This window comes from Cyclopterus lumpus, chromosome 8 (assembly GCF_009769545.1).
Source record: "Cyclopterus lumpus isolate fCycLum1 chromosome 8, fCycLum1.pri, whole genome shotgun sequence".
NCBI lineage: Eukaryota > Metazoa > Chordata > Actinopteri > Perciformes > Cyclopteridae > Cyclopterus > Cyclopterus lumpus.
The window spans coordinates 14,529,982-14,545,522 of NC_046973.1; the positions used below are offsets into that span (position 1 = coordinate 14,529,982).

Below are 15,541 nucleotides of genomic sequence, written 5' to 3' on the forward strand. Positions count from 1 at the left end.
AGAATCACAAGCTTAGTTTGTATCTAGCCTCAATCTTTCCATGGGATCGCACACATATCACCATGAGCCCTCTAAGTTAACTATGCACAGTGGATATTGTCCATCATTGGAATGGCAATGTGCTTTATTGGAGTTTCATTGATTGTTTGAAATAATTATATAATACCCAGAATCTATGTACAGTTATGGAAGTATTAATTTTGATATTTCAAAATCGTGGATGTTGTTTTGAAACTGCAATTGACAGATGAACATTACCTTCATGGAAAAATAGTTGATATAAATGTCAGTGAGGATCGCAGCTTGTTGAGCCCATGAGTAAATTCTTCTTATGTTGCTGGAAGCCTGTATATCAACTGTAACACTACATGACTGACAATCACATGAGTTTATTAATTATTTCATTGACCAAATAAAACACACAAACACATTCACAACTTTATCTTTATTAATTTACTGGTTATTATGTTGATGTCAAGACATGTTCAATCTCTCAAGCAATACAACTGCAGGCGTTTTGCATCATCTACTTTACAAAAGTGTAATGCTGAAACCGGAGTGTGAGGGGAATCATCACTGTAATAAAGCAGATGTTCATATTCCATATTTATTTGCTCTATCCAAACAAGTGAAGCATGTTGTAAAATTGTCTTCAAACGCATCAGAGGAAACCAAACAGAGCACACCTGAGTACAACATGACACAATGGGCATGCCTTCATGAACAACATCATTTGATTTGTCACTCTACAGTAGCGCTTTTTAAACTCCTGCACAACAAAGCATCATCTTACAACACAGAATGAGCAAACTGCTTCACACAAGGCTGTTTTAAATGTGCTGACAGAGGACAAAGGATGATTAAACGTACTTTCGAAGAGGTTTTATTGATAAACATTGATCCTGGTGAATTCTGGCGGTAACAACACCCTGTTTGACGCATATAATTATGCACAGGGCGATTTTTTTGAAAGAGCACACAGTAATTGATGATTTCTCATAAACAATTTATGGTTAACCATTACTTCCTAACATGTCAGTATTTTCCATTAGGCATCTTTGGCAGTACATCTGTTACAGTGGTGAGGGGTGTTTAACCATCAAAGTGATGGGTTTAAAGAAGAGGGAATGAAAACATGGCGCTCTCAAAATGTTAAATTTGGGAACACATGACCCCTTCATGAACTCATTAATGTCCAAAACGTCTTTAAAGTTGGGCTGCTGCAGTTTCTAATCACCTCTGTTCCTGAACAGGATTTGAACCAAACTAAAACTAAACGATTAAGAAATATACACAAAGCCACCAAGACCCTTCCTAGAAATTCCAAGTCCCTCTTCACCGTCTGAGCCCAGCAGCAACCGACCGCTACAATCAAGTATCTGCTTTTAATTTCACACACACACAATCCAAAAGTGGTTTGTGAAACCATTAGGTCAACGAAGACCACAGAGGACACACCATTTCATGACGTTATGTTACGAGTCGTCACAGAGTTAACAACTCTCATTTAGATAGGCAGCACACCACAGCATGTTACTTGCTCTCTCGCTCCTTTATTTATTTAATAAATAAATAAATAAATAAATCATAATTTACACACACACTATTGTTTTAGTACATCTAAAGCGGTGTCTTCCTCTACTGACGAATGAAGTGACGGCTTTAAAGACTTTCTAGATGATGAGCTAAACAGCGTACTCCCACGCAAAAAAAAAAACATAGCAACAAAGACCTCAAACATCCCACAAAAACATATCACCAGACTATTTCAGTGGCCTACAGGAGGTGTACATCATGGCAAGACTTAACACAAGAAAAGGATCTCGAATAATTTTCTACAGTCTGAAAAAGTGTGTCTCAATAATGAGTATAATATGTCCTATAGAGTCACACACACACACACACACAACAGAGGTTTGCAGAGGATAAAGGAAGCGTGGCAAAGCACACCTAAAACTACTTTCCTAACTCTACAAAGTGCTAGTGTACAGGCATCTGGACACTAGATTGTGCGTTAGTGTGTGCAAGAAGACAGCCGGCCTCCTCATGCTATGGAGGACCAAACCAATGAAGAAAAACAATCAATGCTAAGGACACAAACACATCATGTCATCTCCCATTGCAGCTACATGAGGCAATTTCACATGCTGGCAACTCCAGATGGCGGTGAGGACAAACTGAAACACTTTAAAACACTGACAGACCACAATAACAGAACGTCTGTGAAGCTTTGTTCCAGAGGATTTCATTGGGACGATGAGACAAAAGAGCTACCATCAAAGAGAAGAGCTTTCTCGGGACATCGCAGCTGACTTTTTGGGACAATGTTGTGCTTCAATTTCCGACGGGCACAGACGATTTCCTGTGTCTATATGATACAACAGAATGTACATTACAAATTGGATTTCTGGCAACACTAATTTGATTACAGCCTATGTCCCCAAACCAGGTTCTGGTTTGCCCTGCATGAACTAGCCTGGTGAGATCAACAAGAGAGACAGGATGAACAAAGAGGAACACACAGATGTGAAGACAGACTGATGTTAACTCAATTAAAACAACCATGCATCACACACACACACACACACACACACACACACAAAAAGAAAAGAAAATAGCAAGGGTAGTGCCAACATAATGGCAGTCTGTGTTGTGGTTGGTTGTTCTAGTACCAAGTTTTCACACAATGGGGTGTTATATCATACAAAAAGAGAGAGAACGCGCAAACAACCAATAGAAGAGCAGCTGGGAGTGAACACAGATTCACATGTTGGCCGAAATGTAGCAGTTTGGGTAAGCACAAGGTAAAAAAGTGCAACAGCAGCAGCATGAAATCACAGGGTCTCAGACCAAGTGATGCAGACTGGGCTCCAATAACAGTGCAGGGGCTGATGGGATTTCAAGGATACTGCTTATAGTAAATGAGTAGGCCAGGTAGATTGTTTACGGTGTGGTTCCAAACTACAATTAGCATGGAAACGCTTGTTTAAGTCAATGATGGCAACTCTAGCAACTTACTACAGGAGGGAAAGGAAGGACAACTAGTGGAGTGCATTATTATAATAGAGAGCATGTGGGAAAGATGTTCTGCAGGAAATGAGGGAAAGTACATCAATGCGAGTTGAACAACACGGTGAGCTTATTGAGCTGTTTGGATGGAAACTATTGAGACAAACAGTGCATCTAACTTTAATGATTCCAGGGCTGAATCAGATTTGTATACTGCCATATACGGTGGGTGTATATAGTGGAGCTGATAATGAATTATGCTTCATGTTAATGCTTCCACCAGCCTGTATTTTCACATCATTTGGAGAATAAACGCCACGTTTCAGAGAGAAAGATGAGCGTCTTTGTATAAAACAGTGAGCTGAACGCTGCAGGGTACCACCTATGAACACCTAAGCTTGACTGAATCTGATGTTAAACTGAGGATGCTGCCTATTAAAAGACACACTGCTAAGCTTCTTTTAAGTGTGTTTGTGTAATTCTGTCTGTCATCAGGGAGAGCCTTCATAATAATCCTGTCTGTGCATGTACGTGCTTGTGTGTATGTGCGCTTTTTTATCCGTACAGCGACCATGTGTGTGTGTGTGTGTGTGTGTGTGTGTGTGTGTGTTTTCTTTAACTGACCATGACTACAGCTGTCCCCTAAACCAACGATAACACCAACCAGTCTGGTTACCATCTATCGTTCACATTGTCGCTTCCTCTTTGCAAAGCCCCTCTCTTGGCCCACATTTCTCCCCTCAGTGGCCTCTACAGGCCCCACCTCTCTCCTCTCCATCGATTACTGGAGCTCCTTCATCCTGTTGAGAGCAGAGCCAGCCCTGAACCACTCGAGCTGCGTCTCATTGAAGGTGTGGTTTAGAGTGATGGACTCCTGGCTGCCATCGCTGTGCTCGATCACTGCCGTCAGGGGCTGGAGGTAGGACACAGGAGGCAAACAGGATCACGTGTCAATCATTCATCCAGTTCATCTTCAATGTAATGTTAAGAGGAGATCATCTGTCCTTTGGATCAATGTTTCATTTGTGCAGAATGTTCCTCACCTTGCCAGGAACAAGGGATGGCAGCCCAGTGATTGAAATCTTGTCATCAGGGCGAATTTTGTCGTAGTCCTTGGCGTCGTCAAAGGTCAGAGGCAGCAGGCCCTGCTTCTTCAGATTCGTCTCTGAAGAAAAACAAATGGAAAAATGAGATGCAATGGCAAGACACTGACTCACACTGTACTTCCAACAGGTAACCGGAGAAGGGCCCCTTGTCGTCAGGGTATCTGTTACACAGAAATACAAGGTCGTGGAGAATAAAGCTTGTGAGCATGCGTCTCTGGTTGTTATTGATTAGCTCAAGTTCTCATGATGAATTAGCTGTTCCACTGACACAGCATTCATGTGATTGGAAATCTTATTTGTTAAGGCCAAATTATGTTGAACGCTTTGCATATCGACGACACACAACCGCATTTATTTTGTACGTTTCTGGTTCTGAGGAACTCTTTTCACACAAATGAAAGCAACACTGCTAAGATCCCACAGGCTTTTGTCTACATTACCTACAGGTAGCCTCTAGTAATAAACTAAAAGTATAACCTGAAGACTCTTAGACACTCCTTATTCTGGCAGACTGTAATCATGCCAGACTAAATAATCATCAGCTGGCTCGAGAACCCACCCATACAGGTTAAGAACTGATGCCCTGTTGCCTGTACACGTGTGTAGCTAGCTAGACCTCCCACCTCGCGGTTGTATGCCTCTGCGAAGTTGCAGTTTACAAATCACGTCTTCCCAAACTGTCACTACTTCTTAATTTTATCCTTTTTTGATATTTGTGTAACATTTTTAGAATTCTGGAATTCTTGAATTCTGGCCAAAACTGTGTTTTGTGAAACTTGGACCACCAGATTCTAATCCGTTCATTCTTGAGTAGATGGTTGTGCCAGATCTACTGAATTTCCATTCAGAGGACTACCAGAACACATTGCCATAATAACAGAGGCATAATAAAAACCGCACATTACTGCAGTGATGCAGATGATGTTTCCATGTTTTTTCTCTGTGCTCTGAAACTTACCGTGGATTCTGGCAAAGCTTTTGACGATAATGGCGCGTCCGCCGAGGTGTCGTGGCTCCAGGGCAGCATGCTCCCTACTGGAACCTTCTCCATAGTTCTCATCTCCAACCACCACCCAGTTCACTCCATTGGCCTGAATTGTACAGTTAAACAAAGACAACATGTTCACCGCTGAAAGGACGAGGACAGAGAAGACAAGTAAAGTCCTAAGGAGGAGATGTAGTAGAAGTATGCTACACAAATGAGAATTTAGCCTCAAGGTTTTTTTTTGTTTAACAGCACTAGCATACAGCATGCTACACAATCTACACTCAGCTGCCAGTTTATTAGGTACACCTAGCTAAACCTAACGCAGTCCAATACAACAGTCCTGCATTCATAGGTTAAAGGTTCATGTCCCATCTAACTCACCTTGTAGTGGCGGGCCACATCAGGCACACCTCCAAACTTTCCTGTCAGCAGGTTCTTGACCTTGTTGACGGCATCATTATCAATGTTGACTGCACCAATCAGCATATTGTTGGAGATGTTGTCCAGGTGGCCGCGGAATTTCAGCCAGGGCCCGGCAGCACTGATGTGGTCAGTGGTGCACTTTCCCTTCACCTACAGTGGCGGAGGAAAAGAGAGGGCAATACAAAAGGACAGGAAGTTAAGTAACCGCTAATAAACAGCGGCTATTAGACACAACAACATTTATATAATTCAGTGGAGTTTTAAAAAGCATTGTGAGAAAAACATAATATAATGTAGTATAATATCCCTCTCTTTTAGCAAAGCTATTCGGACCTTTGTGAACTAATCATTTCCTTCTCCAGGACTGATCACAAAAGCATTTACTTGGAGAAATTCAAGTTACAAATAACATTTCCCAGTGAGAGGTCACTGTGGGGCAGCTGGGACATATGTGGCATCAAACAAAATAGCAGGTGAAAAAAATAGATGCATATACAGTGAGATATACACAAGACACAAGTACGATTGTGATTAAGAAAAGAAACATGAATCAAAATAGAATTCGGTGTATATAAGCTTGTGTCTGCAATCACTTGTTTTTTGACTACTAGAAAATCAAGCATGTTTGAATACTGTGGTAGTGTCCGAGACGGTTCACCTTATGGAGAAGTGTCTAAAGTCCTTTAACTTGTGGACGGGTCCTGAAGGGCATTAACACCGATTCTGTGCTAACTTAAGGGTTTTAGTCTTGGATGAAAGAAATCGGTCTGAGACTGGAAAATTGTGCAGAAAGTCTTGTAATCTGCACTAGTGCACCACAGCTTTCCTTCCACTTCACTGCTCACCTTGATGAGGATCCTCATGCCCTCCAAGTCTTTTCCTTGCCACGTGTCGAAGGGCTCCAGAAGCTGCAGACGGTTGCTGGTGGGGCTCACGTTCACCTGAACAACATCAAATTAGGGTAAGATGTAATGTTCTTCCAAGAATATTTCCAAAGTATAGCGGGGCGAACAACTTCCAGATCAAACAGAATTTTATTAATACACACGATAAAGAAAATTGTCTGTCTAGACAAACTGTCACATGACAGTTTCTTGTGCTGGTTCAAACTCTTATTGACAGAAGATGCTCAGCTCACGAAAAGTCTGTTTGAGTAGTGCTGTGCTGCCATCCAGATTGTTGGGATCAGATAATGTATCTTTTTTTTAAATTTAATAAATCAAAATGTAAAATACCATTACTGAGCTGCCCTCGGCAGGGGGGTACTGGTAGGTGTCCTGGCCCGGGTCGAAGTCTCTTGAGGGGAGTTCGTCACCGGTGGGGGCTTCCAGCTTGAACTTCTCTCCATTTGCAGCGGTCAGGTAGTCGGTCTCTGGGTTGAAGTCGAGGGTCCCGGCAATCGCCATGGCAGTGACAATCTGCATTGGAATACAGAAAAGGCATTTAGGGTGTGCGAATGTCAACGCCATCATCAAGTCCTCCACACATCCACTATGCTGTATGCATGAGTTACAGTGAGTCTTGCCATTGATGCCCATGTAATTATGAATCGCTGAGCTTGTTTGTTGCTTGGTGTTCAACCTTCAGTACTTCTTACCTCAGGAGAGGTGACAAAAGCATGAGTAGCTGGGTTAGCGTCATTCCTAGCAGTGAAGTTCCTGTTGTAGGATGTGACAATCGTATTCTTCTCTCCTTTTTTCACATCCTTCCTGAAGAAAGTCAAAACACAGAGCATGTTAGTTTTATGTTTGATCTTCAGACTTAACTTTTAGGGAGGTGAGCCATGTTGAGTTGTAGTGGATTTTATATACACTTGCACATATAGATAAGAGAGGTTATGTTTTAAATTAATACATAAAGAAAGATATGATAATTAATTTGAGGAATATTCTGAGGAATGTATTATGAAGAGAGGATCACTGTTTTATTATTCTGTTTGTTAATGACAAATGTAATGATTAATTGTATGATGCATGAGAATGAATGGATGTTTTATTGTTTAGACAATAGTTAAAATAGATGCCGATTGAAACCTGAGATGTTGCTTTTATTCTGAAGGCAGGATAATAGGGTTTTATTCTGAAGAGGAACTTCCTGTCCTTGATCGGAAGTGTGAGCTTTGACCCCGCTAGTTTATCGATTTGAGGCATTCTTTGAAGTGGCCAATGGAACTAACCCTCAGGTGTGAACCTTATGTCTTATTCGCTGGTCAGCGTAGCATGCTGTGTCTCTGAAAGGTATTTGCATGAATACCTCCACTAACCAATGGGAGCTTAGCTCAGCAAATGGACTGCGAATAAAACTAATTGTAAGACGTGAATTTGGTCTCTTACGTGGTGACGCCAGACAGAAACTGTTGGCTACGTCAGGAGACTGTGGAAGCGAAGCCATGTGAGCGCGTCCAGGCCTGGACCATGTATGTATACAGATGACTCTTGTTTGTTATGATTAAATAATGATTATTATATACCTCTGGCTTCAGAGCTTCTTCTTCCAAGCACCAGGCAGCTCGAGACTTTCTGAACTCTTACAGCCACCTGTTTCATATCAGTTTACAAGACTAAAAGTCTAAAGGCCTCCTACTGGCTGCAGTGTGCATTACATGCAACAATATGAAAGTAATGTTGGCCTCTGATTGATCCAAAATTGGAAGAGTTCTGATAAGCATGAATCTCTCTTTAGTTTGCGATTTATTGTGTAAAGTCAATTTTAAATGGTATACTGGTAGTATGAGCAGAAAGGTCACCAGAAACAGTAGTAATCATATAAATATTCACAGTACATTTAATGGAAATCCAGTCATGAACCAGTGTTGGAAAGAGGAAATACTGGGCAAAATGTCATGCAATCTGGCAAGTGGTTGTTGAGATATTTTGGATCAAAGCATTGGCAGAACAGACTTATCAACTGACATGACTCTGTTTCCTAATGGGGCACAATTATCCAATTACAAATTAGGTTCATACCTGTCCCACTGTCCAATGCAGGGTCCACACGCATTGGCGAGGACGATGCCACCAACATCACTCAGGATCTTGGACTGAAAGAAGGACAACATGAATTTGACAAACAACTTTCCTGCATCTTCAAAACACACACAACTGTGTCTTATGAGAAAAAAATAAATAACAGCTGAAAGAAATACGGGAAACAAGCTCCCAAAATGATATGGGTCACTGGCTGAATGTTGGGGAGATTCCGACTCACATATCCATCTCTCTCGATAGTGGCGCGGATCTGCTCAGAGCCGGGGGTGACCGTGAACTGGGCCTTGCACTTTAAACCTTTATCCAGAGCCTGCTTGGCCAGAGAGGCCGCCCTGCCCATGTCCTCGTAGCTTGAGTTGGTGCAGCTGCCGATGAGACCTGCAGGAGACGAGTTCAACGTTTGTAAGAGGAGAACTGAGAACAAGAAGACTAAAGTAAATGTGTACACAGTTAGTCGCACATTGGTAGTATTCATCTACATTTGTATATGACAGGAATGGGGAATGAGAGGAGAATACACAAAAGACAAGCAAGTCTGTAATTACAAATCTTAATCATCATAAATCATATTTGAATCATTCTGTCAATGATTGGAATTTCGTTGCACTCAGCAGTACAGGCTACCTACCGCATGACAGGGCTGTAATGTGATCTGATCATATCTGGTCAACATAGTTTGTAGGAACAAAATAAAAAGAAATATCCAATTTCTCGAGACAAAGCATAAAAAAAAATTGACAATTGTAAGATAATACAGCAGTGTCAAAAAAAATACTGACCAACTTTAACTTCCAGGGGCCAGCCATTCTTCTTAGCTGTGGCTCCGATCTCAGACACAGGGTGACACAGGTCAGGGGTGAACGGTCCGTTGATGTGGGGCTTCAACTGTGAGAGGAGGAGGGTTGTTTAATGTTGAATGAAGCAGGGTCATAATTTGAGTAATTGTGGGACATGCTATAAATATTGTTTTCTAGATTTGGGAACTTTTAAAAGGGGAACACTAAAACTGAATTAAGCTTCCTAATACACCACCGTAACACCATAATACCAAAAACAAGACAGTCATTTAATTAACAGGCTTCTATAATGAAATGCTTGTCTTAATGTAACACATATATACAACAAGGTGCTTGGAAAAAAACACAATCAGATTATCGAATACATAATACTGTAAATCCTGACCTCCTGTGTCCACACACAGACACAATGACAACATGAGTGAGTCTCACATGTATTATGGTGGTATTCCATTCAACATACTGATTCTAGGTAGGTTTGCAGTGTATTCACTCTGGAAAAGTGACTAAAAGAATAAAACTCAAATGTACCTCACACATACTAAATACAGTGTGCGGTTGATGGATATTATTCTCCCACAATGCAATGCACAAACAAAGTAGAGAAGCTGTTCACAGCTGCAAAATAATTAAAGTAATTGTGGGAGGTGGTGAAAGACTGCTTCAGAAATGTTTGATTGGATTTGGGCATCCTAAAGTCTGTTTTGACCATTGCAAAATGTCAAAGTACACTGATTTATTTGTGTATATACTAGTGAAGCAGCACTATACCATGACTATTAGTATGACTGTAAAGAATTAGTATGTAGGATGGATTTGGACATGCCGACAATAATGTCACACATGACTAATGTTTTTACTCACCTCGCTCAGGTTAATCTCTATGACCTGGTCGTATTCACAGCCATTATCTGGGACCAAGTCATCTTTGAAGTGATCAGCCACGGCAGAAATCTCTGAGAGGAGATGAAGAAGGGGACACAGTTGGGAGGTAAGACGCAGTGAATAAAGACTAAACAGACAGACTAACAGTAGGAGACTGACCTCCACGGCCGGTTTTCTCCATGTACGTCTTCATGCGGTGGTTGTAGGGGAAAATGGATGTGGTGGCTCCAATCTCAGCACCCATGTTACAGATAGTGGCCATTCCTGAAAGGATAGTGTCACTTTACCCCTTGGAGTAAAACATACTGCACCAAATCTGAAGAGATGTATCATCGATTCAGCACCGTCTCCAGTCTTTGGCTTTCAGATGAAAACACAGAGAATGTCTTCCACCAGTGTTTCAGGTCTTGTATTGTATCTCATCCTTACCAGTGCAGGAGATGGAGTCTACTCCAGGCCCATGATACTCCACAATGGCACCAGTTCCGCCCTTCACAGTCAGGATGCCAGCCACCTTCAGGATGACATCCTTTGGAGAGGTCCAGCCAGACAAGCTTCCTGTCAGCTTCACTCCAATCACCTGAAGGAAAGAAGAAGAAGAAAAGCACACAGGTTTAAACAAAACAAACATGTAGAAACATTTGTGGAGACATTAAGTGGTTGAGCACAGGGTTGAATCTGCACATGAAATTCAAATTAATTTACAAGATTTCAGGAGTCAAGAACTCACATTAGGACACTTGAGCTCCCAAGGGATTCCAGCCATGACGTCCACGGCATCAGCTCCACCCACTCCAATACAGATGGACCCCAGTCCACCGCCATTGGGAGTGTGGGAGTCTGTACCAATCAGCATCACTCCAGGATAGGCATAATTCTCCAGGATGATCTGTCCAAATAAAGGGGCATTCAGTCATACATTTTTACCCGTGGGACTTAAAATCTCTATAGACTGCTATTTGAAATTGACTACTTTTCTGGGACTGTCCTTTCCTGGAAGGACACTTTCATCATTCTGTAAAGTGACAGTCAAACATCCAAGAGAAATAACAATATGTTCCAACACATTTTCGAGTAATAGAAAAGCTATTAATAGCATCAATATAAAATCTGTGTATTGTACCTGATGGATGATGCCTGAACCGGGTTTCCAGAAGCCTACTCCATATTTGGCAGCAGCAGTGGCAAGGAAGTTGTACACTTCCTCGTTTACTTCCTGTGTTAAGGGGAAATGTGGAAGAGTTGTATTCATATATGATACTCGAGTATCCTTGATGGAACCATAAAATAATAATAATAATAAAAAACTCGTCTGCAGCACTTAATCCTGTTATTCAACAGACAATTTGAATCAAACTGTCAAAAGAAGTGTTTTGGATAATAGTATAATCATTAAATTGAATAGTAACCATGGACAGGACTCAGCATCCACTCTTCTATCACATGTACAGATGTTCGCAAGTAAAATACAACCCTCTGCATGCACAGTGCATTCTCCCGTCACATGTGCAGCCCACACTACTGTACTGTCTGAGCCAAAAGACAACCTGCTTTCACGATGCAAGTTTGGATTTCAGTACCAGAGTGCATACATTTTATTTCTTTAGGATATTTAAGTTAACCAGCAGAAAGTAGACTAAAGCACACTACACGTTTTATAACTTATTAATGTTCTGCTAGTTTTTACTGGCTAGCTGTTATTGTGTTTGATGTAGCATGCTAATTGAGGAGATTATTCCATTATTTATTGTAAAACATATATTTAATAAATGATCTGCTCACTTTAAACCCTAAGTTTTCACACAGCCCACATTGTTGGCTCAAATTCTCAAAACACCTTTCCCCATCAGTTAACTTGCTAGCTAACTCACCACATGATACATTTCACATAGTATGTAATTGACAAATTAAAATATTGATTTGGTAAATTGATGGAATATGTCTGTCTATGTATTGTTTATATCTGCATATGACATGTTAAACACATCCTGGGCAGGTAACCCCTGTATTTATATTTTATTTTACTTTATTTCCAGTTTCTTCCCAGGAAAAGTTTACGCCTCGACTCTTTTCCAGATTTGTGCAACCCTACTTCTGATTTTGTTTACTTTATTTGCACAATTCAAACAATAAAATCACAACAGAGATAAATGAATATCACAGTGCAGGAAGAGACAAAAAGCCTACTGGGCTTATTTGAAGCCCAAAAGTTTACACCTCGACTCTTTTCCAGATTTTTGCAACCCTACTTCTGATAGCAATTTGAACCAATGACTGTACCATTAAAATCCATTATATATATATATATATATATTATATAATAATACTCCATTCCTATGCCCTTACCTTGGCCCTCTGCAGGTCCTCAGGCCCTCCGATCTGAGCCTCAATCAGATGATCACAGTGGATTGTGGAGGGAACCGCCACCCTGGGCAGCCCACTGCTGATGAACTGAAGCATTGCCATTTGAGCAGTAGCATCCTGCATAGCCACGCGGTCTGGACGCAGGCGCAGATAGGTGCGGCCACGGTCGATCTCCTGCCCTGCTGGATCATCCAGGTGACCGTACACAATCTTCTCCGACAGAGTGAGAGGCCTGCTGAGCCTGTTGGCATGGATTAATGGAAACATGCGGTAAAAATTGTGTTGTGCTGGACACGAATTGTAGATACTAATATCTATACACATGTATTTTAAGTGTTCTTGCACTGTCCTTCTATCTCTATCGGTTGCCAAGAATCATGGAAAAAGCCCTCAACACCAAAATAAACTTCTCACGACAGCAAACACTTTGGGGGTTAACTGTTCATGTAATAGTCATATAACAGCAACACAAGAGGTTGTTCCTATGTGGTAAGCTCAGTGAGAGAGAAACACCAGGACATCAAAAGTGAGCTCCGTGGGACCCGCTGGCCCTCACAAGTCAACACTTTGGTTAACGCGAAGAGTAACTGTGCAGCTGTAATAAACACCAGCCACTCCTCATGAGCCAAACTGTAATCAATGACTCTGTATGTTCATGTGTATTTCAGGGCAACTGCTGACCTCCTGCGCACAATGTTGATGTTCTCGTGCATCTTCTCATAGTTAATGGTGGAGCTGGGCTCAAAGCGGCTCATGGCCACCTTGGCCTTGGCGCTGAAGGCTGCGGAGACATGAAAACGCCTCGCCCCGGTTCCAAGGGCGAGCTAGACCAGAGGAAAGAAGACAGGTTTGAGAAATTACACCATAAACAAGGTTTTACTGTGCAGTTTAGGACTAACACATTTAGTTTTGAGTTACATAATAACTATAAAAAGAAAACAGAGGCAATTAAATGACAAGAATGGGACGACATGTGAGGATAGTTCAAACTGAGGAGCATTTCCCATAGCTAGCATAGCTTCAACTCACTCCCCAAACACATCCCGCATTGACTCAATTTGAGCAACTTCATGAAGACTGAATTTGAGCCCAAATCTTCCTGCTACAGCAATATCAAACTGTATAAAGCCTTTCAAGATTTTCTTTTCAAGAACTTAAATGAACTTCAAGTGTGCAATGTCAACCTTTATTAGACTAACTGTTTAATCAGGACACTTCTTTAAGTTTGAGTCATTATTATTAGTTTATGTCATTTCCCACTAGCAGCAAAGCAAGCTATAATATTATTACAATACACATGCCAATGAGTGTCAGTAGGCGATACAAAAGGGATGCTATGCTGACTTAGGACCGACCCTCAGTGGAGTCACTGTGCTCAGAAATAACTGGGTGAAAGTTTATACAGCTCGTATTTCCAGAGGCAGTCTGACCTGCTAGGCTGTTACTGACAGTATCATACAGTAAATGGTTTATTACAGGCAAATTAAATCAGACAAGCACTATTAATTGAAAACAAGATAGGTGTAAATAAACCAGCTGCAGTGTGAAATGTTGCTCAGAGGCCCTCCTCATAGTTTCAGGAATTGTTACCGTCTGGTGGCCAGCAATGATCAGAGATTAGAAATAAACTAAATGTAGTCAGTTATGTCTTTTTCAGGCATTTTATATTGGGATGTCTTTGCAATTTAAATAATAGTGCTTTCTTAGATTACGCCTAAATGAGGAGAATCTTCACCTAGTCAAACAAATTGTCAACAAATGTCTTCAAAGACAATGCAAAGTGACAACATCATAACACACGGACATTACTGGGCAGCAGGTTCAGCGTTTCGGACTCATTGACAGTAACAGGTGCAAGTGGTTCATTAAGAAGCTGTTAGCATGCATAATGGTTATATAATGTCAACTCAATGCAATCATATGCCATCTACCCACATGCAAATAATAAACTAAACATGTGAAGAAGAAGAAGAAGAAGACTGAAGACTAAGGACTGACTGCGGCCTTTTACATTGTCCATGGATTCTCCTCAAATGGAACAAAAAAAGAAACCACACTCTCTCCTCGAAGTTGGCTAAATGAGTTAGTGAATCATCACAAACTCAGACAACTCAAACACACTCCCCTGGCAACCATTTTCGTCTTCTTTCTCCGTAACCTTGCGATCACCTTGCGAACACCAGAAGCACCGAGACGGTTTTATCCACTATTCATTTGATGTTGCCCAAATTCGCCACTGCTATTAACAACTACACGATATAGTATTGTTTGCTGTCAAGTGGTAACTAGTTTATAACCGTTAGAATACGTCGCTGTCGCGAGTCAAACGAGGACACCGTGACCTGTCTCGAGCTGCGCGGTGCGCGCGCTGATCCGCATTTACCGGTCATCCGTCAAACTTCAGCACTAGCAGGTTTACTACACGACACAACGTATATGTTGTCATATATGTACTCGATATAAAGGCATTTACAAACTCTGAAAGAGTAAATAAACGTTTTCTTACCCGCAGCCTTGTGACAGTTAAGCAGTAAGACGCCATTTTGTTCACTGACAAAGATGAGTGTGTCGCCCTCATGTGACGTAACCGGCTTAAGGAGCCCGTGAATTTATCATTGGGTTAAATAATACATACAACAACAAATGTTTTATATAATAAAGCCAATGTTTTTATAATTTTTAATATCATTATTAATATATTAAACATAATATTATAATAATATGTGTATCACATTGTGTATAATATGTTAATGTGATATGTGTATTATTCATATAATTATAATTATTGTTGTTATTGTTATTATTATCACTATTATTATTATTATTATTAGTGATGGACTATCATTCCATACACATATTGATATGACAATAACACTAGTTGTATCCCCTCCCTTCCCAGTCTTTCTCTGATCCCTAAGTTTATAGATTACTTCTATGTGCCAGTCTCCTAATAAGATTTTTAAAAAACATCTATATTTCATA

General features: G+C 40.9%; 1 protein-coding gene across 1 annotated transcript; it reads right to left on the bottom strand.

The window, feature by feature from the left end:
• Nucleotides 1-426: 426 nt before the first annotated feature.
• Nucleotides 427-15,137, bottom strand: LOC117734763 (aconitate hydratase, mitochondrial-like). The gene is made up of 18 exons (XM_034539028.1): nt 15,066-15,137; nt 13,241-13,383; nt 12,542-12,800; nt 11,319-11,411; nt 10,926-11,084; nt 10,625-10,775; nt 10,355-10,459; nt 10,175-10,266; nt 9,293-9,398; nt 8,734-8,891; nt 8,493-8,566; nt 7,124-7,235; nt 6,762-6,944; nt 6,372-6,467; nt 5,485-5,676; nt 5,074-5,206; nt 4,053-4,174; nt 427-3,922 (listed from the first exon to the last, which is right to left on the bottom strand). The coding sequence occupies exons 1-18, from the start codon at nt 15,135-15,137 to the stop codon at nt 3,791-3,793; spliced, it is 2,382 nt and encodes a 793-aa protein (XP_034394919.1). The 3' UTR covers nt 427-3,790.
• Nucleotides 15,138-15,541: the final 404 nt, after the last annotated feature.